This window comes from Morus notabilis, unplaced genomic scaffold (assembly GCF_000414095.1).
Source record: "Morus notabilis unplaced genomic scaffold, ASM41409v2 Scaffold206, whole genome shotgun sequence".
NCBI classification, from domain to species: domain Eukaryota; kingdom Viridiplantae; phylum Streptophyta; class Magnoliopsida; order Rosales; family Moraceae; genus Morus; species Morus notabilis.
Genome location: NW_010365213.1, coordinates 180,823 through 206,928, shown reverse-complemented (window position 1 = coordinate 206,928; position 26,106 = coordinate 180,823). Strand labels below are relative to the sequence as shown.

At 35.6% G+C, this 26,106-nt stretch overlaps 3 protein-coding genes across 3 annotated transcripts; 1 reads left to right on the top strand and 2 right to left on the bottom strand.

Annotated features, from left to right (window-relative positions):
• Positions 1–1,316: 1,316 nt before the first annotated feature.
• Positions 1,317–4,248, bottom strand: LOC21404383 (agamous-like MADS-box protein AGL104). Its single transcript, XM_024171881.1, has 12 exons — positions 4,064–4,248; positions 3,547–3,600; positions 3,420–3,452; positions 3,297–3,315; positions 3,119–3,180; positions 2,951–2,978; positions 2,746–2,807; positions 2,473–2,572; positions 2,314–2,358; positions 2,116–2,219; positions 1,826–2,018; positions 1,317–1,439 (listed from the first exon to the last, which is right to left on the bottom strand). The coding sequence occupies exons 1-12, from the start codon at positions 4,246–4,248 to the stop codon at positions 1,317–1,319; spliced, it is 1,008 nt and encodes a 335-aa protein (XP_024027649.1).
• A 3,582-nt stretch (positions 4,249–7,830) lies between these two features.
• Positions 7,831–9,139, bottom strand: LOC21404382 (heavy metal-associated isoprenylated plant protein 24). The gene is made up of 2 exons (XM_010107570.2): positions 8,600–9,139; positions 7,831–8,466 (listed from the first exon to the last, which is right to left on the bottom strand). Exons 1-2 carry the CDS (start codon positions 8,751–8,753, stop codon positions 8,171–8,173), a joined length of 450 nt encoding a protein of 149 aa, XP_010105872.1. The 5' UTR covers positions 8,754–9,139; the 3' UTR covers positions 7,831–8,170.
• Positions 9,140–17,332: 8,193 nt separating this feature from the next.
• On the top strand, positions 17,333–24,434 carry LOC21404381 (60S ribosomal protein L30). The gene is made up of 5 exons (XM_024171902.1): positions 17,333–17,415; positions 17,519–17,624; positions 17,732–17,833; positions 24,054–24,122; positions 24,226–24,434. Exons 1-5 carry the CDS (start codon positions 17,395–17,397, stop codon positions 24,264–24,266), a joined length of 339 nt encoding a protein of 112 aa, XP_024027670.1. The 5' UTR covers positions 17,333–17,394; the 3' UTR covers positions 24,267–24,434.
• Positions 24,435–26,106: the final 1,672 nt, after the last annotated feature.

Here is a 26,106-nt window from a genome sequence, read left to right as displayed (position 1 = left end):
GTTTCAAAACTACTATTTGTTAACATTATTTTCACAAGTATCTAATTTACTATAAATTCCAAAATAAATAAATAAAAACTTGCGCATAGTAGGAATTTTGCCTGTCAGTCATTATTCAAATATTATTCAGGTGAATGGCCACATGTCAATAAAGGTGACACTATAAGAGTTTATGCAAATGCGGTGACATAAGATAGATACAAAGAAATTTCTCCTGTTATATATATATGTGTGTATATATATGTTGTGATATGGCTGCAAATTCATCTGGTGATGTGGCAAGCAAGTGGTATGTGGCAAGCAAGTGGTAACTCATTCTGCATAACAGGAGAACAGGAGAGTTTTAGTGAGTAAGTTTGCAGAGGATCAAGAATAAGGATAAGACCCGTTAGGTGAATATATTGGAAAAGTCCAGAGATTAGTTTTAATCCTCTCTGTTCTTTTATTCTTTTCTTCTGTGTAAATGCTTGTAGAGAGAGAGACATTCTTGTGTACAGTGAGATTGAGATTGAGAGAGATCTTTCTTGAGGGTGTAAAGACTTAATAAAGGGTTTTATTGTCAATAAAATTCCAGTTGAATTGTCCAGTATTTTCATTCTTTCTTCGTGTATTCCTTCTAGTGATTTTGTTCTTTGAAGATCTGGTGGTCTTGTTTCTGGTTCGTGGTGAAATTTCTCCCAATATATTTATATATATATTTACAGTTTTGAAGTATGATTTAAGAAGAATTTTGTAATTTGGTCTCCAAGGGGGGATATCGAATTCGGGGCAGCAGTCCACTTTCAGCAATAAAATAAAATAAAATAAAAATTCGGGGGAGCAAAAGGAGTACAGCAAATGCCACAGTCGTTGCAAGCTTATACAAAAAGAGAAACCAGAGAAATAAGTAGCATATTGAACTATAGACTTCAAAATCCAGCCATTCTAATGCTATATTCGACGTATTAACAATTCATCTGCTTTCACTCCATTTTTTGTGTGTTGTTTTTTAAGTAACTTTCTAACGGTTAAGCTCAGTTTACAACCTTAAATGGAAAATATGAATTTAGGCCCTGTTCACTTCGCTGATTCGAGTTTAGAATTCGAGTTGAGATATTATTTTATGTGAGAGCTTTTTACTGTAGTAAAAAAGTTAGATGTGATTGTTTGTGAGAGCTTTTTACTATAGAAAAATTTGAATTATAAACTCGAATCAGCGAAGTGAACGGTTATTTTCCAAGCCTGCACCACGCAAGCCGCTCAAACTATACAACAAAAATAAATTAGAAGAGCAGAATTCATCTAGATCTGGAGCATATAGTCAATGTATTCCAGCTTCAATTTGAAGCTTCGTTCCCAAAATTGCGGGGTCCCACATTTAAGCTGCTAATTGGGATCTCGATTTGCTGGTGTGGTATGATCTCTGCCATGTTGGATGTCCCCAATGCATGCTGATCGCCCTAAAGAATTCATACACCACGAATCAAAAAGGAATAAGTCAATGATGGAGCCAAAATTTTCTCTGCGCGAACACACTAATAAAATATAATATAATATTTGTTTAAAAAAAGTCACAGTTATAAGTTTTTATATTTAGTGGGAACATAAATTATAATTTTTCGTATTACATAAGAGTACATTTGAAAGATTTTGCGCATAGTAATTAAAATTTTTAAAAATTCATTGCCTACACTGGAGTGCGTGAAGTTATATCAGAATCAAACATGATACAAATTTAATAGCTTAAAAAATTCAGTACTCGGGTTTCTTTTTTTTTTTTTTTTTAACGCGCTACAAAATTTTCCTGTGAGGATATTCAGATTTTAATTAGAGGTGGAAGGAAAACCTCAATTTGAGAGTAAAAGGTGGGTGGCATGAGGGAAGGATGGGCAGTAGCAGTTGGAGGGTAAGGCTGAGGCCAAGCTTGTAGTTTTTGGTCACCAGCATTTGGGACATGACACCCTCCTTCCAAGCTGTTTGGATCCACATTCGAGCTTGTTCCTTGTGCAAATGGATCATAAACCGTGGATCCTAATTCTCTAAAATTAAAAAAATAAATAACTAAATAAATAAAGATAATTGGTGAAATAAATGAAAACCAAATTAGCTAGCTAATTATATTGAACAAAAAAGTACGTAAGGGGATCCAAAGAAGAAGACGCGTCGAAGATTTGGGCATTGCTGTTGGGGATCCAACTTTCTATTGCAGTCTCGTAAGGGCCTTGGAATACTTGCTGCCACTCAAACCATGAAAAAATATTACAATTTTGAAAATATCTATATATAAAAAAGATGAATTTTTATTGGGTTTTTGAACATTTGAATTACCGGTACTCCGGGTGGTTCGTAAGAAGATAGTTGATTACTCAACAAGTATTCCTGCAACATAATACCAGCACTCATAATCATTGAAAAAAAAAAAAAACAGAGAAAAACAATAGAAATATTAAAAAACTAATAAGAATAATAAAAAAAAAATCAAGGGCTATATACCTTTCTCTGCATGACGGTTGTCAAAGTATCAACAAGATTTTTCTCACAGGAATCCATCTCCTCCATAGATGTGATTTTTAAAGGGTCGGGTTCGTACATTCTATTTTTCAAAAACCAGAAATTATATAATATTGTTCATAAGTAATATTTCATCACAACATAAGAAAAAAAAAAGACAAAAGTATATCTTTCCATTTTTTTTTTTTTGTCTCTATCTATCCGACTTTCACAGTTACAAATGTGTGCTTTTTGGTTTTATCTTTTGTTTAGGACCTTATCTGCTCCTCTGCCATTTGAAGTTGTTGCTGTAGCCTACAAATTTCTTGTTGGAGTTCCTAAAATGATAAAATTGAACAAATTAAAAACACTTAATTCATTTTATTTTTAAAAAATAAAAGAACGTATGAAAAAGACAAAAACCACTAAAACTTAAGATTGAACAAGCTCAAGATCAGAAGAAATCACTTAAATTAATTACCTCAATTTCAGTATTCACAGCGATAGGACTTTTGTTTACCCAAAGCAATTGAGATCATTGGGGAAATGAAAAAAGAAAAAAAAAAAAAAATAGTAGTGTTCACTAACATTATTTCTCTGTATAATAAAATGAAAAATGCAAAAATGCAAAAGCCGAGGAAAGACAAACTTGGCAAGTTGAAGGGCAATATCGCTTTCATTCCTGAGCTGTTGTAGTGTCCGAAGCAAATACTACACATTTAACACGTGTTCTCAGTGTTTTCAATTGCTTTGTAAAAATAAAAAATAAATAAAGAAAATAAAAGTCTAAGACAACCAAAGATTTAGGTACGTGCCATAAGGCTAACCTCTTTGTTTTGCATATCACTGCCAAAAAAAAACACAAATATTTGATTAATTAAGAATTCAACAAGATTTAAGAGAAATTAAATCGACAATTTATGAAAACTGAAAGGGATACGAGAGCATACGGATGTTGGCGGTGATCGGGGAAAATTATAGCACTGCGAAAAATAGAGTAATTAGTATACTAATAACCGCATGTAGCAGGCTAATTACCCAAAAAAAAAAAAAAAATTATGAAGGTTTATAGCTTACTGTTCTCTTTCTTGGTCTGGAAGATTAATGAAACGAGTAAATACATCCTCGATCCTGATGTTCAAGGATAGGAACTAATTTAGCCAGAATAACAGATATGAACAATATAATATATATTATATACCAAAGACCAGCCATAAATTAGCAATTAATTAAATATCCTTCTCATCGGAAAAAGGAACTTAGACAAACTATTATAAATCTACATCACTAATTTGATCATTAACGTTACTATTAATCCATAATTAATGTAGGATCATCTCAACCTTAATACACACGTATTTTTGTTCATAACGAGATTTTTATTTTTAACTTATTTGGTTAATTCAGTTTCGATCATATTCATAACGGATTCATAAATATGAGCCCAATTTCACTTGTGAAAGTGATTATTTAAATAATCAAAGAAATAATAATGATCACAATTTGTACATAATTAAAAAATAAATAAATGAAAACTCCATGTATATAATTAGATATATATATATATATATATATATATATAATACGTGCGTACCTTCTTCTGCCAGAGAAGTGGCTAAGACGACCGGAAGGAGAGAACATAATTAGAGCAATATCAATGTCGCAAAGGATTGAAAGTTCATAAGCCTTCTTAATAAGTCCATTTCTACGCTTTGAAAACGTAACTTGTCGATTTGTGTTGTTTTCTATTCTCTTTATCTCCAGTTTAACACGACCCATACCAATTCCTATTCACTGTACTCCAAAATCATTCAAACGGAAGTTTATTATCAGAATATTTATATATATATGGCCGGGAGAACAAGATTATGATCTAAAATGGCAAGAAGAAGCCAGAAAAGAAAAGTATTCACAAAGCTTTTCAAACGTGTATATAGGAATAATGCATGGATAGGAAGGTCCTTGAAAGAAGGGTTTATTGGGTACGACAGAGAAATAATGGATGGTTATAAATAATGGGAGATAGAAGAGACAGGGCAAAGAGAGATCCAAGGGGTACGTTGGGCGGTTGATCGAACGACATTAATAATGTTACCACTAGCTAGTACTTGGCTAAACCTCTTTGAATTGGTACCATATATATATATATATGTACGAATGTATGTATCTATCTATATATATATATATATGTACGAATGTATGTATCTATCTCTATATCCCTTATGGTACAGTTATAGACTAATTAATCTCTAATACTCACTAATTTTATTTTCTTTTGTTAAATAAAACTAAATTCTTTACTTGAGTTTATACAGCTAAGAAATTATTACTCCATGCAAGCGCCTACCTTAATTAACATTACTTATGAGAAATGCGCATGTGATAATATAATATCACCATGTATTGAACAAGTCTTTGCTATTAACTTGGAGGTCGTGTTGTGTAACTCGTATTCGTACTCAGAACAGTGGGCCTACCTATTTAATGGGCCTCAACCAAAAAAAAAAAAAAAAAAAAAACCCTTGTTCAAGCGTTCAACATGTACGTTCTTGCATTCCCCACGTAAAAAGTCTTATTCGTTGTACACTGCAGGCCGATGATACAAAAAATGATCGGATCCTAGAATTAGATGGGATAACGACCAAGTCCCAAGTCTACATTGTTCCTTGGAGGATAAGATATACATATAAATAAATAAATATATATATATATACACACACACACACACACACACAAAACATATATACATCTAGCTGTTAACTTCATGTTTGTCCTTCGTTAGGAAGGGGCTTCCTGAACAAAGTAGAGAAACATATATATCTATAGACTACAAATATATATATATATATAGATCTAACCAAAATTTTTATAGTATTAATATTTTTCAGTGCTAGTAAATGCTTAATTTGACTATTCCAATGTGCGGCCAAGTTCAGTCATACTAACAATGTATTTTTAAGGCCCGTTTAATTTACTGATTCAATAGTTACTTTTAGATAAAAACATTGAGAAAACTACTTCTATTGGTCCGATTGCATCATAAGTTAAGTTTTCGTTTGATCATATTGCTCAGAAACCTTACACGTTGTTCTCTTTTCTTTTTCTTTTTTTTTTTTTTTTGACCTTGTGTTTCTTTGGTTGAAAGATATATACGTATGATTGTTTTATGGTCGGTCCTGCTAGCCAGCTCCGAAGCCGCCTATACACCAGCATACATACATATATATACATATACATATATATATTTATATATTCATGAATATTTGTATGATGCATGCATACTTAACTCAATTCTTGTCATTCTGCCGCTTTTATTGTTTAGCTTAGTGAAGGGCCAAGCAAAGAACACCTGAAGGCCGAAAAGGAAGATGAAGAAGGCAAAGCTTTTGCCGAGAAAATTAGAAGACGTACCTCAGCTTGATCACTCACCTCTTTAATTTTGTGTCATTTGTTAGAAATCTCTGTTCTTACATCTTCTTTAAGTTAATATATAAAGGGATGCAGAAGAGAATTTTTTGTAGTGTCTAAAAAAGAGTACAAATCTTTACACTCTGCCTCTCTAGAAGGGAATTCCTCTAGCAAGATTTCTCAAGTAAAAATTATCATGATAATTTTGTGTTTAAAAACTCTTAGAATTGTAATCATGACAACTAACATTTAACGTGGATGATAATAATTAATTGCGTCATTATGTGTTTGATATTTTCCTTTCTTATAAATTTATAATATACTATTTCTTTTTTATTTTGGCAATATGCTATAAGAAAATTAAGGAATCCGTCCCTCTCAACTCTTTTTCTTTTTAATTTGTGTCATTCTTTAAAATCTTGTCCCTATTAAATCAATATTTATCTGAATAAAGAAAAGACATAAATCTCAGTGTTTTTTTTTTTTTTTTTTCCAAGTGAAAAGTGTTTACGAATGCATAAATGATCTTTATGCCCAAAACAGAGCATTTCTCTAGATTTCTATGTTGCGTAATATGACACTTTGGGCCGCCCACCTCGGGCCAGATATATATATATATATATACACGGCCCAGACCCTGCGCTGAAATCAATATTTACCAGTTCTTGGCTGTTACATTATAGAACTTTTTTTTTCTTGCACAAAAAAAAAAAAAAAAAAAAATCAATGGTTTACTCACGCCCACAGGCCGACGATCATTTTAACAATTGATTAGGATCGTAGATAAAGCGAAAAAGGAAATTAACCGACGCTTTCGTTAACTAGCCAATTTATAGTTCTCTTTGCATTAGCCATTTTGTTGTTCTCTTCGGCCGTTGTTGTACACTTGGACGTTCGCTATAACGCGCCACTTCACTTTCCCTAATCTAGGATGCCTTAGTCATGTTCATTTTACCGATTCGAGTTTAAAATTTGAGTTTTATTATAGTAAAAAATTCTCATAAACAGTCAAATTTAACTTTTTTACTACAGTAAAAAGCTCTCACTTAAAAAATAAGCACTTCATAAATTTAAATTGTGCTTATGCTTCTGGGTTAATTTTATTTTTCATAGCACTTAAAAAATAAGTACTTAATAAATTAAGGATAGCTTATTGAGTCAATAAATCCCCTGTTTAAGGATGAGCGACAAGTACCACTTTCGTGAGGTCTTTAGGTGATCATCTATTTGTATTATCCTAATTAATTTCAAGGTGTCCTACGTCATCGTTTGTGCTTTAATTAGTTTAACCAACTAATATTTCTTAGCGCCACTAGCTGTTTAACGTGTACCGACCAATTTCACTTTTAATTCACTTAAAAAAACTAATTAATTAAAGAAACCATACATCTTTGATCGATAGATCTTATCCACATAAACATGCATAGCTATTTTTATCACTGTGAATATCATAATCAATACCAATGGGGATGATCTTTACTCGAAAGAAAATGACGTTGTTCGAAACTAACGCAACATTACAAAGAACACTAAATTATATGAAGAAAATCAGAAGAATATGAAACGATGTTGTCGTAATAAGCGAAGAGTATAATGATATTGTGCATATATATCATGAAAATGGATTTATCAGAACGAGATCTATCCAAATGAGACTTGTTAGAACGAGTATATTACATAACGATAGTGTATTTAATTTGGAATGATATCGTAGATGTAGATCAAACGGACGCTGTTAGCTTAACAATTCATCCCCAAAACTTAAGTTGTGGACTGGATAAGTATAGGTAAATTAATTGAAATGCCAAATATGTGAATATTTAAGCCTGATAGATATTAAAAACTTAATAATTTAAATAGAAATAAAGAGTGTAATTACGGAAGTTTGAACTCAATACTTTTTATTCTAATATCATATTAGTTTATCAATTAATCTCAAAAATTTAAGCCGTTAGAAAGTAGATTAATAATAATTTTATATGTAACAGAGACCGCAAAACGAACTATATATCGACGGTCACCATTAAAACTCTTGTAATTAATAACTCTCCAGCGCGTGCGCCAGAGCCTCTACATAGGAGGTTGGTGCAAGAAGATATATATTAATCAATCATAATCATAATATGAAGCCCAAAATAATCAATCACCCCACTATTTGGCTTATCTAGCACTAGTGAACATCAACGTCCGCGAGGTCCCATATTATGATTTTCACATGAACTTGCGTTGACAAAATATTGCTCGTTTTGTACGGACGTGCGTGAGTTTAACTAATATTATTATATTATTTTTTCTACATGATGGAGCAGGCATTAGGGTTTTCGTCGCTGAACATCTGGGTGTAGCGGTCGTCCACGGTGGTCTCCGTGGCGGTGGCGGTGTCGGGGACTTTCCTGACCATGTTGGGCGGGGCCTTCTTGTCGTACGCCTGAGCGACGTACGGATTGGCGACCAGAGGGTAGGGAACGTAAGGCCACATCTCGACCTTCTTCTTTGTGGACTGAGCCGCCTTCAACACTTTCTTTGGCTCCACATACCCTGTTACTGTCACCTTCTGCTGTTTCAAGTCCACGTCCACCGATTTAGCCCCTGCAATATTAATATTATTCTTCGCATCCATTAATAATAATTTACACCAATATTTACTTTTAGAACATATATATATATATATATCACGCACATATATAGAGATATATATATATATATATATATATATAGATACCTTTGACACCGGAGAGGACACTCTTGACCTTGCGAGCACAACCCTCACAGTCCATCCTGACTTTGAGGGCTACAGTTTGCATTTGCTTCTTTTTCTTGCGTTTTTTCGAACTTAGTAGATTAGAGAAGTACTCCAAAGTACCTTCAACTCCCATTTTTATTTTTCCCTCACTTTTTGGGAATGATTACAAGTGGTCAAAGACTTTCTTTCACAATGAGAGATTAATGATCGCAAATGAAAAAAAAAAAAAAAAAAAACTTGTTTTGTATAATTTGGAAGAGGTTGAACTTGATCAGAGAAGAGATATAATATGAAATTTCCTAGAGAAGGGAGATTGGGTTGATCATGAATTTATGAAAAGAGACTTAAGACTAGTCCAAAGTACTTTTGTCTGAAATGTATAAGGGAGCTAAGAATCAGAAGAGAGCTTGAAAGGAAATTAAGAGAGCAATTACGAGTCACAAGATGGTAGCTAGGAGACAATACACTAGTCCGGGTCTTGCTGGTTTATGTGTTTTTTATAGTGTCCAAAAAGATAGCTCAATGGAAATATCAACATAAAAAAATTAAAAATAATAATAACAATAAAGAAAAAAGACCAATTGAAGTAAAGGGGGTCCTAGAAAGTGCAAGAACCTTCTCCGAAAACCCTGTGGATTCCCTTCTTTAAAGCTTCTATTTAGTAGCCCAATTGGCCTGTCCCATTTACATAAATGTGGATAATTCTAATTATTTTGCTCTATCTCTGCATATAGACCCCTCTTCTCTTATGTCTTATCTAGGCATTTCACCACGTCCACATGATGAAATGACATACAATTCATCAGAGCTAGCAGGGCCTTTATAAAAAATGATTGATCAATATAAAATTGGTATTCGGTTATAAAACCTTGATTGTTATTAATTTGCCTCCAAATCCAATTACGCGTTGAAGAGAAAGAGGAAGAGTTCAATACTTTGGGTACACGAAAGTAGAAAGTAGAAACAGTTTCCTTTTTCTGGTAAAGCTTGAGAGCAACACTAGTGGACAAAAGCCCGTCCAAACTTTGAAAATTTTTCCAACACCATTAATTAATTTAAAACATTGTACAATACATTATATATGTATAATGTACATTATATGGTTTTGATGGCATCAGCAGCATATGCCATGTATCGGTTGATCAAACGAGACATTTGGTAGTTAGGACACCAACGGCTGATGCGACGGCCACGTGGCAACTAGAAATTTTAATGGAGCAGGTAAGGTAGCTCCCATTTTGTACACTAGTGATTGTCTTCTTGTGAAATTGCTTGGTTGATTTGGTTATTGATTGGGCAGTGGCACTGTACAAAATTGTTTTCCTCTCTTTTTACTTTGGAAGAAAGAAAGGAAAAAACTAAAAAAAAGTTATGAGGAAGACAGAGAATAATAAACAAAGCCCAGATGAGTGTGGCTACTGTGCCAGATGGCAACCAACAAGTTGGAAAATGAGTATATTTTAAAGCAATATGCAATATCTTTTTTTGATGATCAGATTAAGTTTTCAAAAAGGTTTCTAGGTTGCCACTTCAATATGAGTCCTATCTTCATGAAAACGAAGTTTTATTTTTCTTTTTTCTTTTTTTTTAATTTTCCCTCTTTTTGGAGTCTTTTATGATAGAGTGAACAATGTGTGGTCGATATCTCCCGCTAACTTTGATGGTATATATAATATAAACTAATGCAAATCATTTGGCTTTGAAACAAAAAACTGTCGCGCAAACATTAATGTTGGGGGCCCTTGGACATGAGTTTTATGAATATTTGACCTCTGAAGGATGCAAACTTCAATTATAAGCTCTTCATTTTTTTTTTTTTTTTTAAGGTTCTTAATTTTTCTTTTGGACCTCACCCCACTCTACCTCAATATATTGATTGAATATCTTCTAAAAGTGACAAAATTTCCTGTGTGATAAATTAATTTGGGATTATATGTATCAAGGCTAGTGATCATATCGTTAAAATTTATAAATACATGAATAAAATAAAAAATTATTACATTTTGTTATCCTCTATTTTATTGCATTTGTGAATATTGTTACACCAAATTGATATCATACACTTAAAAAAAAAAACAAAATGTCGACCTCCGAATATCACGCGGCCAATTTTAAAACTTAACCAATGTCTTTATTTTTTTAAAGTGTAAATTATTGTCTTTATGTCCTTCTAATTATAAATTCCATATTTTTTTTTGAGGGGGCTCCATATTACTTTATTTAATTTTTGAATTTTTGAAAATAGCCAAAGAGTTCGAGGGAAAAAAAAAGAGCAAAAACAACACTTAATTTTACTTCTTTTTTTAGAATAAAATGCATTTTATTTTCTGAAAAAAAAACTAATTTTCTTTATTATGTATTTAACTGACATTAGGGCATAAAAAAGGGCCAAAAAGTATTCGGTGGGCATTTTTAACGTATTTACTTAGTATTACTTATTTATTGAGATATCAATTTACTAATTTGATAAAACACAAAGTATTAAGATGTAATTCTTCCTAAATTAAATTTATCATGATACTAGCTTTTGTTTTTTAATCTGATTATCATGATACACATATGTGAAACAATATCTTGGGTCTTCTAGTAGTTTCCTGACTTGGTGACCTAGTCCTGCATCCCTTAGCAATACAATATGTGAAACATATATGTGGCCATGCTTATTCCACAATCATAATCCAAACTTTTTTAATTTTTATATTGATGCGTTTCTTCTCAAATAAAATTTACTTTTTCTTCATAAAAATTTAAATTTAATTTTCATGTTATAGTATTTTTTATCACATAAAAATTACTTTACAATTTAAATTCTCAACTCCAATTGTGAAAAGTACATGCCGTATATGTCAATGCGATTGTACTGCTTACTATCAATCTTCGGAATATGACCTTCATTGGCCCTAATGCAAATTGTCTGTCAAGTTGGGTCAGGCTTAGCTAGCTAGCCATGAAAGAAAGTATGATAATTGAAATTGGCCATCATACGCATGCGCATCATTAAAAATCTAAGTCAACAGGTCAAGCCTAATTACCCGAGAGGGCAGCTTTTTCAAAACAAACAAACATGGAGTAGGATTTGTACACATACAAAAATGAAAACTTCTCAAATTTACAAGAATTAATTAATAAAAACTTTAGGCAAGATAGCAAAAATTTTAAGGAGTTTCTTTGGTAAGCTAAATTTATCGGTAGTGTCAATTTCTGACTATTAGATTATATTAAAATCACATCAAATTAAAACGTACGCAGAAAAAATAATTTTTAATACAAATTTAACAGCTAATAATAATTAAAAGTACGATAATTGAAATTGGTCATTATACTTATGTGCATCATTAAAAATCCAAGTCAACTGGTCAAGCCTAATTACTCAAGAGGGCAGCTTTTTCCAAAACAAACATGGAGTAGGATTTGTACACATACAAAAATGAAAAATTCTCAAATTTACAAGAATTAATTAATAAAAACTTTAGGCAAGATAGCAAAAATTTTAAGGAGTTTCTTTGGTAGGTTAGATTTATCGGTAGTGTCAATTTCTGACTATTCGATTATGTTAAAATCACATTAAATTAAAAAGTATGCAGAATAAATAATTTTTAATACAAATTTAACAGCTAATAATAATTAAAAATATGATAATTGAAATTGGCCATTATACGTATGTGCATCATTAAAAATCCAAGTCAACTGGTCAAGCCTAATTACCCAAGAGGGCAGCTTTTTCCAAAACACACATGGAGTAGGATTTGTACACATACAAAAATGAAAACTTCTCAAATTTACAAGAATTAATTAATAAAAATTTTAGGCAAGATAGCAAAAATTTTAAGGAGTTTTTTTGGTAGGCCAGATTTATCAGTCGTATCAATTTCTGACTGTTAGATTATGTCAAAATCACATCAAATTAAAAAGTATGCAGAAAAAATAGTTTTTAATACAAATCTAACAGCTAATAATAATTAAAAGTATGATAATTGAAATTGGCCATTATACGTATGCACATCATTAAAAATTCAAGTCAACAGGTCAAGCCTAATTATCCGAGAGGACAGCTTTTTCAAAAAACAAACATGGAGTAGGATTTATACACATACAAAAATGAAAACTTCTCAAATTTACAAGAATTAATTAATAAAAACTTTAGGCAAGATAGCGAAAATTTTAAGGAGTTTCTTTAGTAGGCTAAATTTATCAATAGTGTCAATTTCTGACTATTAGATTATATTAAAATCACATCAAATTGAAAAGTATGCAGAAAAAATAATTTTTAATACAAATTTAACAGCTAATAATAAAAAATTATTGGTAGTTCATTTTTTTTTATCTTAACAGAAAAGCTCTATTTTTAATTAATCGTAGAGGCTTTTATAAATGTTTTGGGGCAGCTTGGCATGTTTTGATAAATTTCTATTTGTAGAGTATCATAAACATTAACTACACATCCTTGATATATCCTTTCAGAAAACCACACATACATGCTAGGGATTCACATGTGTAAGTATATTACAGGATTAATACAAACATATTATATATATATATATATAAGCAGTATAAACGTGATTAGTCTTGGTTTAGCTTTCATTTTATCGGTCAGACTAGACAATGTCCTTGTCAAAACACACGCCACTATCTATGGTCTATGATGAAAATACATTACGTATCACTATTAATGGTACTGCCCAATATCTATATATCACTATCACCATGGCCCTGGCATTCACTAATAATTTACCGCGAAAGGATCCTATATGAAAGGTCCGTTTTTGGTGTCACAAATAGTGTTATAACACTAGTTGTAACATTGATGATAGATACATGCAGAAGAATATATTTTTTCTTTGATTCAGCAGCAGCAAATTATAAGTGCAGAAAAATCAACGGAAACATAAAAGAAACAAGGAATTGATATCGCAGTTCGGTGCGCACATCTATATCTGCGGGGCCACGCCTATGCAGTGAACAATCCACTAAGATAAAGAGATTACAAACACCAATCGGTCTTACACACTCAAAGACTTCATCCTTGATGTTGTCGCCGCTGTGAAGAATCCTCTTAGTGGCCTTGTTCAGCGAGCACCACTCGTCTTTGAAAACTTTCTCACGAAAGCAATACGTTCTCCCGAAAAACCACCTTTTGTTTTTTTTACTCAAAGAACATCAAAGCAGTCTTTTGCTGCAGAATATTTCATTCAAAAGCACTGCCTCACGTTCATGGCTGTATACTAATTATATACAACCCAAATTGGTCAACAGACCCATTTATTCTCCCACCAAAATCACCCTAAACAAAGCAACTTCTCCTCAACGGATTCTTTCTAAAACAGCCTCATCAAATAGTCACCAAAAGTCAAACCAATCAGCTTCATAGCTGATTTTCTTTGATTTCCTTCTATGGTGGAAAATCATTCCAAATCCAGTGCAAATATCCTGAAATAGAGTTTCCATAGCTGTCCACAAATGTCAAAAATGAACTTGACCATGTTTTTGAATTTTGTACAACCCAACTCGAAAATATGCCTACTAATAAAATCTTAACAATTTCTCCCATTGGCATTTTTTAACAAAACTAACACAAGTTTCTATTTTCAATAAAAATTCAAAAACTAGAAAAATTAGAAAAGCTAACACATTGTTCTCCCCCTTTTTGACAAAATAAAGCCAAAGACTGAAACATAAAGTTTACAAAATAAAAAATAAAAAAAAATTCACACCGTTAACCTTTCTTCAATAGCTAATGTCACGGATCATGTTGTAACTTTTGTTGGAACACTCAAAGTAACACTTCGCACTATATATCATCTTTCAAGTCTTTATTAAACGGTTGGGAAAAAAAATTATATGCACATCAAATTAATGATGAGATGTACTAGCTAGGTAGTCTTCTCTTTATTATTGTACACAATGGCTTTAGGACAGGCCCCTCTCGCTCCAAAACAAAGTGCCAACTGCAAACTAGCTAAGTCTGAACATAGCCATATATAATTGCTCACAACAAACAAGAGGTAGGATTACTTTTATTTTTGGCACTAGCTGACTGAAAAGACTACCTCCCACGCCCAATTGAGCACTCATATTCATCTTATGAAATTATTAGACGTTTAGTTTATAGATTTAGAATTATGATTTAGAGTTATTCTCAATTTATGTATATTTTTTGTGAAAAAAAATTCCGTTGCTCATATAGAATAAGTCCTGTTAAATGGGTAGCTGAAATTTAATTTAGTAGGATAGTCATAAGACCTAAGTCTAAACAGCTTTTACCCATAAGGATGAATACCATTTTTGAATGCAATATTAACACCTTATAATTTGAAGCCTGAAACTGTTTCTCTCTCTCCTCTTAAAAACCATACACTTAATTATTTAGCTTAATATATTTTTTGGAAGGTAGTAGATAATTTCAAATTTCGGGAGAGTTATTTAAAAAAAAAAAAAAAAAGACTTCATGTATTACATAATAAAGAAGGTGGGAATATTTGATTAACCAAGATGTCACTTCAGCATAAGTCGATCACCCAATTAAGAACAAATTGTATTACAATCAAAAACATCATCTACATTTTACGCTCATAATTAAGGATTTCCTTGATCTTTCAACAATATGTAAACAATTAATCAGGCGTACGACAAGTACACCTTTGGAGCTTGAAGACAAACTAACTTCATATACTTCAACAACAAGTGTAGATTAATGTATATGATCACAGTATGCGGTATACATATTTCCCTTAGTCTCTGAGATGTGTCCACCATTTCAATAATACAAGATTAAAAATTCTGATATCATTATCAATTCGTCCGTTGGCTACACAATCCCAATAATTAAAGAACCTGTCTTTTTCACGGAAATCGTCTCTAAATCTGAAAAGATTTGCTAGGATCTTATACAGTGCTCAAGTCTTGTGGTTCTATTTGTTTTATTTTCTAAGTTTCTTTGCCTTATACCACTTTAAATGTGACGTTTTGTATATAATTTTTAAACAATATAGTGAATACTGGTTTTATGTGGTATTTTAGTAGCTAACATGTTTGTTTATCATCCCTTTACTTTATAGAAAGGAGCTCTCTAGCCAGGATTCACACGCACAGCCTTATCATCTTATGAGTTTGCCTATGCTATGCGTATTGGATATGTATTAAATATAAATAAAATGAGAAAATTTAGGCATCATCCCCGATCCCGTTCAACTTATGTATTAACCGAACCCCATCACAAGCACTAGTTGTGACCACCGGCGGAGGCAGGTGAGGCCCCCCGGCATATGCCCCACTAAATATTTGGTTTTTAAAATTTTACCCCATAAATTCTCAAATTTTTTTATTATATATATGCCACTCTTTTATTGATAAAAATTTCAAAATGTTTTCATTAAATCTAATCTAAATATTTTCTTTGACTAATTCGTTTTTCTGATTGTTTTTTTGGTTCTTTTCTATTAAATTCTATACTTTTTAGTATATATAATTGAATTATTTTTCTTTAATTTACTCTAGTTAAAACTTTTTTTTTTTTCAAATTTGTCCGTTCTATAATATTATTTCATGTGATATTTATTATATCAAAAGTAATCCTCACAAGAAAAATGTAAATGATCTTTCTCAAATACATCCCTAAGCATTTTTTTTTAAAAGTAACATTCTCAATTACTATTTTCTCTTAAATATATTTTCTTATCAAACGCATAAAGCATGTTAATTATGTCATTCACAAGAGTATGGCTAAACGTAAAAGTACATGCAACCATTATAGTGCTTAGATTTTATAAGTCCTAAATATGCACGTGTTTAAAATGTACTCCAACTAGCTAATAGTATTAGTAGTTGATATTATTAGTATTGAGAAATTCTTCACATTTTTAATTTATGCCCCCTTGAAATATAATTCTGGCTCCTCTATGTGGCCTTTTTTTCCCCTGGAAATGCACCGGTTTTGACCTTGGACCTTGAAATAGAACCTAACACCAACCCTAACTTAGCACCAATGTTAAATATAGAATGAGCATAAATAGGCATCATGGTTGATGGTAGAACTATAGAAAGTAAGAAGATAAAATGATCCTAATAAGTATACGATTAAGTAGAATACATATTTTTTTTTATGACAGTTTGTATTGTATTAATTTTGAATTCAAAATGAATGTAGTCAAGCACCATATAATTAAGTTTAAAATAATACCAACGTGCTCATATAGTGTATAAAACGTCTTAATGTACTTCATAAGGTGTCATAAAATGTACTAGCAAAAAAAATTGTTATAAGATGCCAAATTTTAAAACACCTTAAAAAAAGAGAAAGATATCCGAGTTTTAATTCATAAATATTTTGAAGTCTACATATAAAAATTTGTATTTAATTATTTAATGAAACGAAAAATAACAATTAACTTAGATAGAGTACATAGGCACGTTACAATAAGGTATAAAATTTATGAGATGAAATGGACTCTTTTTTAAGTTCAGGGAGTAATGTTGAAACATAAGTATAAAGTTCAGGGACATTTATGAAATTAACATTAAAAATTATGCTTAAATTTTTCAGAAAAAAAGTGGTATGTTTCAACTTCAACTTTATTTAGGACCTATAAAGTATTGGCCCATTAAAAAGCTTATTGGGCTCCAGATAGAGCTAGCCCATTTTTAATCACGTGATCTGCACGTGCAACTCCACCTTGATAATAAACCCTAAAAACCGCCTTGAGTAGCAAAACCTCGCCTCCTCTTCTCCGCAGAGACGACTCCACCAGGTAAGTTCGGACTCCGTTTCATCTGCAACAATGGTGACCGCGAAGAAGACCGTACGTTTCTCTCTCTTAATCTCCATTTTCTTTCTCTAACGCATTGTTTTTAACCTTCTTGTCGTTGATCTGAATTTTGATGGTATTTTTGGTGTAAATGCAGAAGAAGACCCATGAGAGCGTCAACAACAGGCTCGCTCTGGTTATGAAGAGCGGCAAGTACAGCCTCGGTTACAAGACTGTTCTACGCTCTCTTCGCAGCTCCAAAGGTTTTTCCTTTAATTTGATGATATTTCGTTAAATTTCTTTGCTTTGAGATTCAAATGTTTGGATAATCTGTGATTTTGATTACTGAGATTCACTTATGGAAATGCAGGGAAGCTGATTATAATCTCCAACAACTGCCCGCCTCTGCGAAAATCGGAGATCGAGTACTATGCCATGCTTGCCAAGATTGGGGTTCACCATTACAATGGAAGTAAGTCTTTAACGGTAGACTTTGTAATTAATTCGAAATGTATTATTATTTTCATCTTTTTTTGTTTTTCTTTTTGTTTTTGTGTTTTTTTGTTTTTTTGTTATTGAGCTTCTCGTTAGCGTCTTTGGGTTGCATTAAGTATGGCAGTGTTCGTAAGTTTGGTTGGCTTTTGATTTTCCCTATCGTTTACTAATAGGGGAACTACAATTAAGAAATTTCTTGAGACGAACTTGAATTGTTCATTGAGAAGTTATTGTGACGAGATTAAATTGGATTAGGTTCTTCTGGTGGTAGTAGAAAAGTGGTATTACTTTATAGTCATTGTGATACCTTCTTCTTGGAAGGAAGAGCAAGGTATCAGGATCACCCCTTTTGAGCGGGTGAGTTCTCCAGAAACAAGAAATTGGGAAGGATATTTCAGAGAAGAGGAGAGGAAAGGAAGGTAGAAAATCTATTTCATTTAATTGATAATCTCTATAACAACAATCAGCACCCCTTTTTAGCTAGCCTCTTGCTGCCTCGGGCGAAAACAGAAATTGGTTACATAACTCGTTAACAAAATCCAACTCAGCAAAGCAAGAAAATAAAAATAACAATATTCTGAATTAAGGTTTCCCTAAGACAAAGTCTTTGTATTTCCCGGGAATCTTCTTGGGCCTTTCTGTCCTGGTGATGTTCTGGGCCTCCTCCTGGACTGTGGACGCTGGCCTATTCTGCTCAGGTGGGCTCGTAGGCAGAGTTGGGTCCGAGGTCGTATCACTCCCCCCATCTTGAAAAAACACCTTGTCCTCAAGGTGAAATTCAGGGTAAGCCACACGAAATAGGTCCAGAGGCTCCCAAGTGGCTTCTTCGGGTGCACTGTCGCTCCATTGAACTAAGAGCTGCACCTGTAACTTCCCCTGCTGCAAAACCTGGCGTATTGCGCAAATGGCAACAGGAGTAGACACCGGTTGATTATTGACAAACGTAGTGGGCAATTTGGTGCTGTGCACCGTTGATGACGCTCGGAAAGGTTTGAGAGTAGAAACATGGAACACGTTGTGGATTTGTGATTGGGAGGGAAGCTCAAGCTTGTAGGCCACGGACCAATGCGTTCCAGGATTTTGAAGGGGCCGTAAAAACGTTTGGCAAGTTTGTGAGACACCCTCCTTGCCACTGAAATCTGCCTATACGGTTGTAAACGCAGCAGGACCAAATCACCCACACTGAAATGCAACTCCCGTCTATGAGCATCGGCTTTTTGTTTTGTTCGGTGTTGAGCACTGGCACTCCTTGAGATGACGCAACAGTAGGTCCCTTTCCACCAGAAGGTCGTCCAAAGATTGGATTGAAGTAGAGCCCTGTAAATACGGTGGGATGGATGGTGGAAGCCGGCCATACAAGGCCTGAAATGGAGACATTTTGAGGCCACTGTGATAACTCGAGTTATAGGAAAATTCTGCCCAACCCAGAAATGAATACCAACTGGAGGGTTTCTCATTCGCAAAAGCGCGCAAATACTGCTCAAGCCCCCGGTTGAAAACCTCAGACTGTCCATCGGTTTGCGGGTGATGCGCGGTGCTATGTTTCAAGGTAGTCCCACTTAATTCGAACAGCTGAGACCAGAATTGGCTCATAAAAACGGGATCACGATCGGACACTATGGATTGTGGAAATCCATGGAGCTTAACCACCAAGTCCGCAAAGAGAGCAGCGACCTTTGTGGCTGGAAAAAGAGGCGGAAGAGCACCAAAATGTGCTTACTTGGTGAGTCTGTCGACGACGACCATGATGATGGTGAAACCATGAGAAGTGGGTAAATGTGTGATAAAATCCATCGTTAAGGCATCCCAAACTAGTGAGGGAATCGGTAGAGGCTGCAAAAGTCCTGCCGGAGCTTTGGTGGAGTACTTTGTAGCCTGGCAGATTGCACAACAAGACACAAAGGTCTCTACATCTTTTCTCATGTTTGGCCAATAAAAGACGGATGCCAGACGGACCAATGTTCGTTTGATTCCTGCGTGTCCCGCCATCGGAGACGCATGAAACTCATTCAAAAGCGTTGTTTTCAACGCAGAATGTGGACTGATATAATAGCGGCCACGAAAGAGAAGAATACCTTGGTGCTCTGAGAATTTGGAATCTAGTGATCCCTTGGCCAACCGGCCATGTAAGGCCACCAAATCAGCCAAAGACTCATTTTTAGCTCGCAGGGATTCCAAGAACAGTGGCATGGGCCTGCTGTCGAGGGTGAGACAACTCGGTGGAATGCCACGGGAGCCCTCACCTATATCATGGATGCGAGATAAAGCATCAGCAGCCGCGTTGGACTTTCCCGGTTTATATTCAATACGAAAATTAAACCCGAGAAGCTTCCAAATGAAAACTTGTTGATTCGGAGTTTGCACCACCTGAGAGAGAAGATCCCTGATGCTTTTATGGTCAGTCCAAATGACAAAAAAACGACCAAGGAGATATTGCCGCCATTTATGAACTGCTTCCGCTATGGCGTGTAACTCCTTAATGTATGTCAAGGCAATGCGCAGTTTGGGTCCCAACTTCCGGCTGAAGTACGAAATGGGATGTCCGGCTTGCATAAGTACTGCTCCAATTCCCACATTGGAGGCATCGGTCTCCACAATAAACTCTTCAGTGAAGTCGGGCAAGCGTAATACCGGGGCAACCAACAGTGCTTGCTTAAGAGCCTCAAAAGCACCCGTGGCAATATCAGACCACGTGAAATCGTCTTTTACCAACAAATCAGTGAGCGGCGCGGCGATGGACGCGTAGCCCCGAATGAACCGCTGGTAATACCCGGTAAGACCCAAGAATCCACGTAATTGTTTGACTGAAGAAGGAAGGGGCCACTCGGCCACTGCTGTAGTGGGTCTGCCTGAACCCCCATTGCCGACACAACATGGCCCAAGTAGTCGATGGAGGTACGGCCAAACAAACATTTGGATAGCTTAATGTAAAATTGATGTTCCCGGAGGCAAGAGAACACTTGCTGCAAATGAGAACAATGGTCAGTAACCGATGTACTATAAATTAAGATATCATCAAAAAATACGATAACAAATTTTCGAAGAAAAGTCGAGAAAATTTGATTCATAGTTGCTTGGAATGTGGAAGGGGCATTCGACAACCCAAACGGCATAACCAAGAACTCGAAATGGCCCTCGTGCGTACGGAACGCTGTCTTGAAGATATCCCGATAATGAACCCAGATTTGGTGGTACCCGGCATGCAAATCCAACTTGGTGAAAATGGTTGCTCCTCCTAATTCATCCAACAATTCATCAATTGTTGGGATCAGAAATTTGTCGGGGATTGTGGCTGCATTTAGTGCCCTGTAATCGACACAAAATCGGTACGACCCATCCTTCTTCTTGACCATTAGAACCGGTGATGAAAAGGGACTATGGCTGGGTCGTATAATACCTTGCTCTAACATCTCTCTCACCAACTTTTCCATTTCAGATTTCTGAAAATGCGGGTATCGATAAGGCCGGACATTGACTGGTTTGGCATTTGGGAGCAAATGAATGTGATGGTCATTAGGGCAGTGAGGGGGTAATGAGGTGGGCACGGTGAACAAGTCTTGGAATTAGGCAATGAGGGCGTGAAGAGGGGGAGGTACATCCGAGGGAAGGCCAACTGGAATGGAGGTATCAGGGGAATTTGGGTGGAGGTGGTGGAGTTCAAACAAGCCATGAACAATGTTATTGGTGAGGAGGGCATGGAGCTGGTTGAAAGAGATTTGCCGCGGCGCCAAGGAGGATTCACCCTAGAGAACCACCAAGGATCCATTGTACACAAATTCCATAGATGGAACAGCGTAGTCATGCGAGACTCGTCCGAGCCGTTGCAGCTATTGAATTCCCAAAACCACATCAGGACCTTCAATGGGCAGAATATATAAATCGACCAGAAACTCATACCCTTGCAGGGATAAAGGTACCTGAGGACATAAGTGTTTGCAAAGTAAACAGTCACCGTTGCCAATATAGACCTTGAAGGCTGAAATGGGCTTAACCGAGAGGCCAAGACGTTCGGCGAGGCGTGGTTTGATGAAGTTGTGAGTGGAACCACTATCGATGAGGACCTGAAAATTGTTGGAGCCATGGTGGCCCAGAAGCCGAAGTGACCGAGGATTCCCTTGACCGGCCAAGGCATGCAAACTGGAGATATCACCCGAAACCACAGTGTCATCCCCCATGTCGAGGACCGGCTCTGGTGGTTCACTGGAGTATTCCTCGTCGTCATCCTCCGTTCCCAAGAGCAAGAGATACTTGCTGCGACAACGATGGCCAGAAGTCCATTTCTGGTCACAATTATAGCAAAGCCCCGGTTCATGTTTTTGGCGCAGCTCCGCCGGCGTTAAACGGCGAATTGGAAGGGTCGGGGTGGGTAAAAGTGGTGGCTGAGGATTGTTTGTGGGCGGAGGAACAGTGGTCAACGCGGATGGTACGGCGGCGTGTGTATGTACTGGAGTAGGGCTGAATTGGGGAGGTCGGTTTGTGTGGGTAGAGGTTGGGGCGAGTGGGTTTGGGCCTACAGTTGGTGGGTGGGCCTGTTTGGGATTCCACTTGGACCACGGGCGATTATCACGTCCCGAGTCCTCCATTCGGGCTTCGAAGGCCCTGGCTAAGGCAAAAGCGTCCATGAGGGACGGTGGCCGACTGAGGAGCAATTCCCTCTGAATCGGTGTTCTTAAACCATATACAAAAAAAGAAATCAAGAGGGGTTCAGAAATACCTGTTACTCTGTTCATCAGTGTCTCAAAATCAGATTGAAACTCTGCAACCGTTCCTCGTTGAGATAGCTTGGAGAGCAACCCCTGAGGGTCCTCATACGCCGATGCCCCGAATCGGAGCCGGAGGTTGTGCATGAACGCTGGCCACGTAGTGAGGAGTCTGTTGCTCTTCATCCACTAGTACCAAGCAGACGCACGACTCTCGAGGTGAAATGCCACGATACGAAGACGAGAATCCTCATTGGTATTATGGAAATCAAAAAATTCTTGTATACGGAAAATCCAGCTATCAGGATCAGTACCGTCAAATTAATGGAACGGAGAACAGGAGAAAGCTCCGGATGGCCCAACTGATTGTCCGTGAGTTGATTCGTCACCGGTGGGTGATGAGACGGTCCCCCAGAATAGCGATGCGGTCTGTGAACGAAGATCTTCAATACAAGCCACGTGTTGAAGAAGAGTTTTGTTCATCGTCTGTGTCTGACTCTCAAAATGAGCCTGCAACGCCAGTGTTTGATCGTCCAGTTGTGTCTGTAGAGCTTTGAAAGCAGCCAAGAGCTCGGATTCCGCCATGCAGAAAAAACTCAATGAAAGCACCAATTGATACCTTCTTCTTGGAAGGAAGAGCAAGGTATCAGGATCACCCCTTTTGAGCGGGTGAGTTCTCCAGAAACAAGAAATTGGGAAGGATATTTCAGAGGAGATGAGAGGAAAGGAAGGTAGAAAATCTATTTCATTTCATTGATAATCCCCATAACAACAATCAGCACCCCTTTTTAGCTAGCCTCTTGCTACCTCGGGTGAAAACAGAAATTGGTTACATAACTCGTTAACAAAATCCAACTCAGCAAAGCAAGAAAATAAAAATAACAATATTCTGAATTAAGGTTTCCCTAAGACAGTCTTTGTATTTCCCGGGAATCTTCTTGGGCCTTTCTATCCTGGTGATGTTCTGGGCCTCCTCCTGGACTGTGGACGCTGGCCTATTCTGCTCAGGTGGGCTCGTAGGCAGAGTTGGGTCCGAGGTTGTATCACATTGTGATATAATGTGATGGCAGGGTTAGCAATTTGTATCACGGTTCATGTTCATGTCGAGTTGAGGCTCCCTGTCTGCTCGTGTTCAGATTGGGTATCTGAACATGACCTGTGACGCAAATTTTAGTAGATGATTTTTGCAGACTACAATTTTTAATCAGAGAATCATATGGTCTACTGCCTATGCCTCATCGTCTGTTACTCTGTTTTTTCATTCTACTTACGAATTTCCATTGGGATTTTGCATCGCTGTTGTGTTTGGAAATCAACCTCCTCTATCAAGCTGTTTCATCTTGTACAATATTTTAGTGACCCTTACATTGAGATTATACATTCCACATACGCTTGCACAAGACATGACATCTTCTTGTTAAACCGACTATGATTTGAGTACTTTAATCTAACCAATACAATATGATTTATGATTCTTATCTTGATGCTTGCTTTCAGACAATGTCGACCTGGGGACAGCTTGTGGCAAGTATTACCGCGTATCATGTCTTAGCATTCTCGATCCAGGTCAGTATGACTAAACTTACTCCTTTTATTGAGATATGTTGTAAATTACCTAAAAAATGTGTGAAAAGCGGATTTGGCTAACTTTAATATTATATTTGCTCAGGTGATTCCGACATTATCAAGTCACTGCCTGGTGATCAGTGAGAAACACATGGATTTTACCTCTTCATCAAAGTAGCACTCTTTCTCTAAGGCTTTTGGTATTGTTTTTTTCTGTTATTGGAATACTTCCCCAATTTGTTTTGTATCGACAGTTTTGTTTTACATATAGAGGACTTGTTCTTTATTGAATTCCTTTATTGTTTTGCTTGAGATTGGCCTAGTGACTTGATGGTTGGTCGATCGATTCTATTTCTTAGCTCGTTTGTTACATTTAGAAACCAATATCCTTTTTTTCACAGGAATTCCATATTGAAATTGATAACTTGCCTAATTTGCAAATGGAAAATAATTTATGTTGGTACCCTCTGTTTTTTTGGTTACAACAGAAGACCCTTTTGTATTGAGGAATGTAAGTTGGTTCCTTATAATTCTTAAATGTAAATTGGTATCAAGCTTTCATTTTTCTAAAAGAAAAGTAAAACAAACTTGAAAAATCTGAAATCTCCAAATGCTGAGTTCCCAAACACAAATCCTAGCCATTGCTGATAGATGTCAATGATGTCATTGATCACCACCATCTTCGTACCTTTCATTGGTAAGTACCAACGCCTTCAAAGCCACACATTAAGATGAAGAAAACAAAGAGCTAGCCTTGACCAAGCCTAATAGTCGAAGGCTTGCCTTCATCTTTGGTGGGCTCAAACGTGTACCGGGAGTGACAACTAACACTTCCGCTACTAGTAGTTTAATTGTGATCGAACCTTGGGTTTTCCAACTTTGACCACGCCTTAGGAGCCTCCTCATAGTGCCGGAGCTACTCAGCTATCACTCTTATCCGACATTGGGACGAGTCGTCCGTTCGACCTTTTTGTCGAGCTCCTCTCTATGTGCAAGTCAGTTAAATCCCCAACTAATTGTACAATGTCTGTCTTTGTTCCTTGCTCTAGAACCCTTTAGTTTCAATATCTAACAATCTCATGAGCTCTTCAGTTAAATAAAAACAACCTTCCATCTAGCACTTTCTATAAGGCTTCCATATGTTATTCAGCCAAATTCCCCCTTCAATTTATCATTAAATTTAGAGCATCCCGCATTTTGTCTTCATTTAAAACTTCAAGTCCAATTACATCTTCAACCTTCTTGCTCGAATTTTCAAAATCTGTTAGTAATCAACTTCTGAAACTTCTAATGCAGTACTATCACAAGGCTTGATCAAATGGAGAAACAAGTACATCTTCAACCAAACTCTGAGACTCGCTTCCAATCATTTCTTCATGCTGCTCTTCAAGTTTTTCAATGCAAAAATTTCACTCTTTAACTTGAATTTTTAGAGCTAAATTTATTTTTAAAACCAGAAAGCTGTTCAGCTACTCTTTTCAAACCAAACCTATTACTATTTGATCCAGTATAAAATACTTCCCTATTATCAATTCAAACCATGTTGGTATTTCTTAAGAATCTACTCAACTTATTCTTCATTTTTGCCCAACTTCTGATTCCTCTTTTCCCTCATAATTTAGTTAGTTTTGTAGCCTATTTCACCACTATTTAGTACAATCTTTTTCTTTTTTTTTTAAAGCAAAATTAGCTTGTTTCGCAGTACTTCCATAAACTCAAAGAAATCAACTCCGAGAACATTAGAGTGGAACATTATTAGGGACCTTCTCTGGTATGCCAACATACTAATAAGTTAGGTTTTTTATCTGTTGAATTTACATAAAATCACATAAAAATTAAAAAATACGCAGATTTAACGGTTAGAATTACCTGACTTATCAATGTATATCAAAAAATCTCTCACATTATTATGTTCAGACACAACATCAAAAGAAGAAACAAACAAAGCGACATAGCAAGCAAATAAACCAAAAACAAAAACATG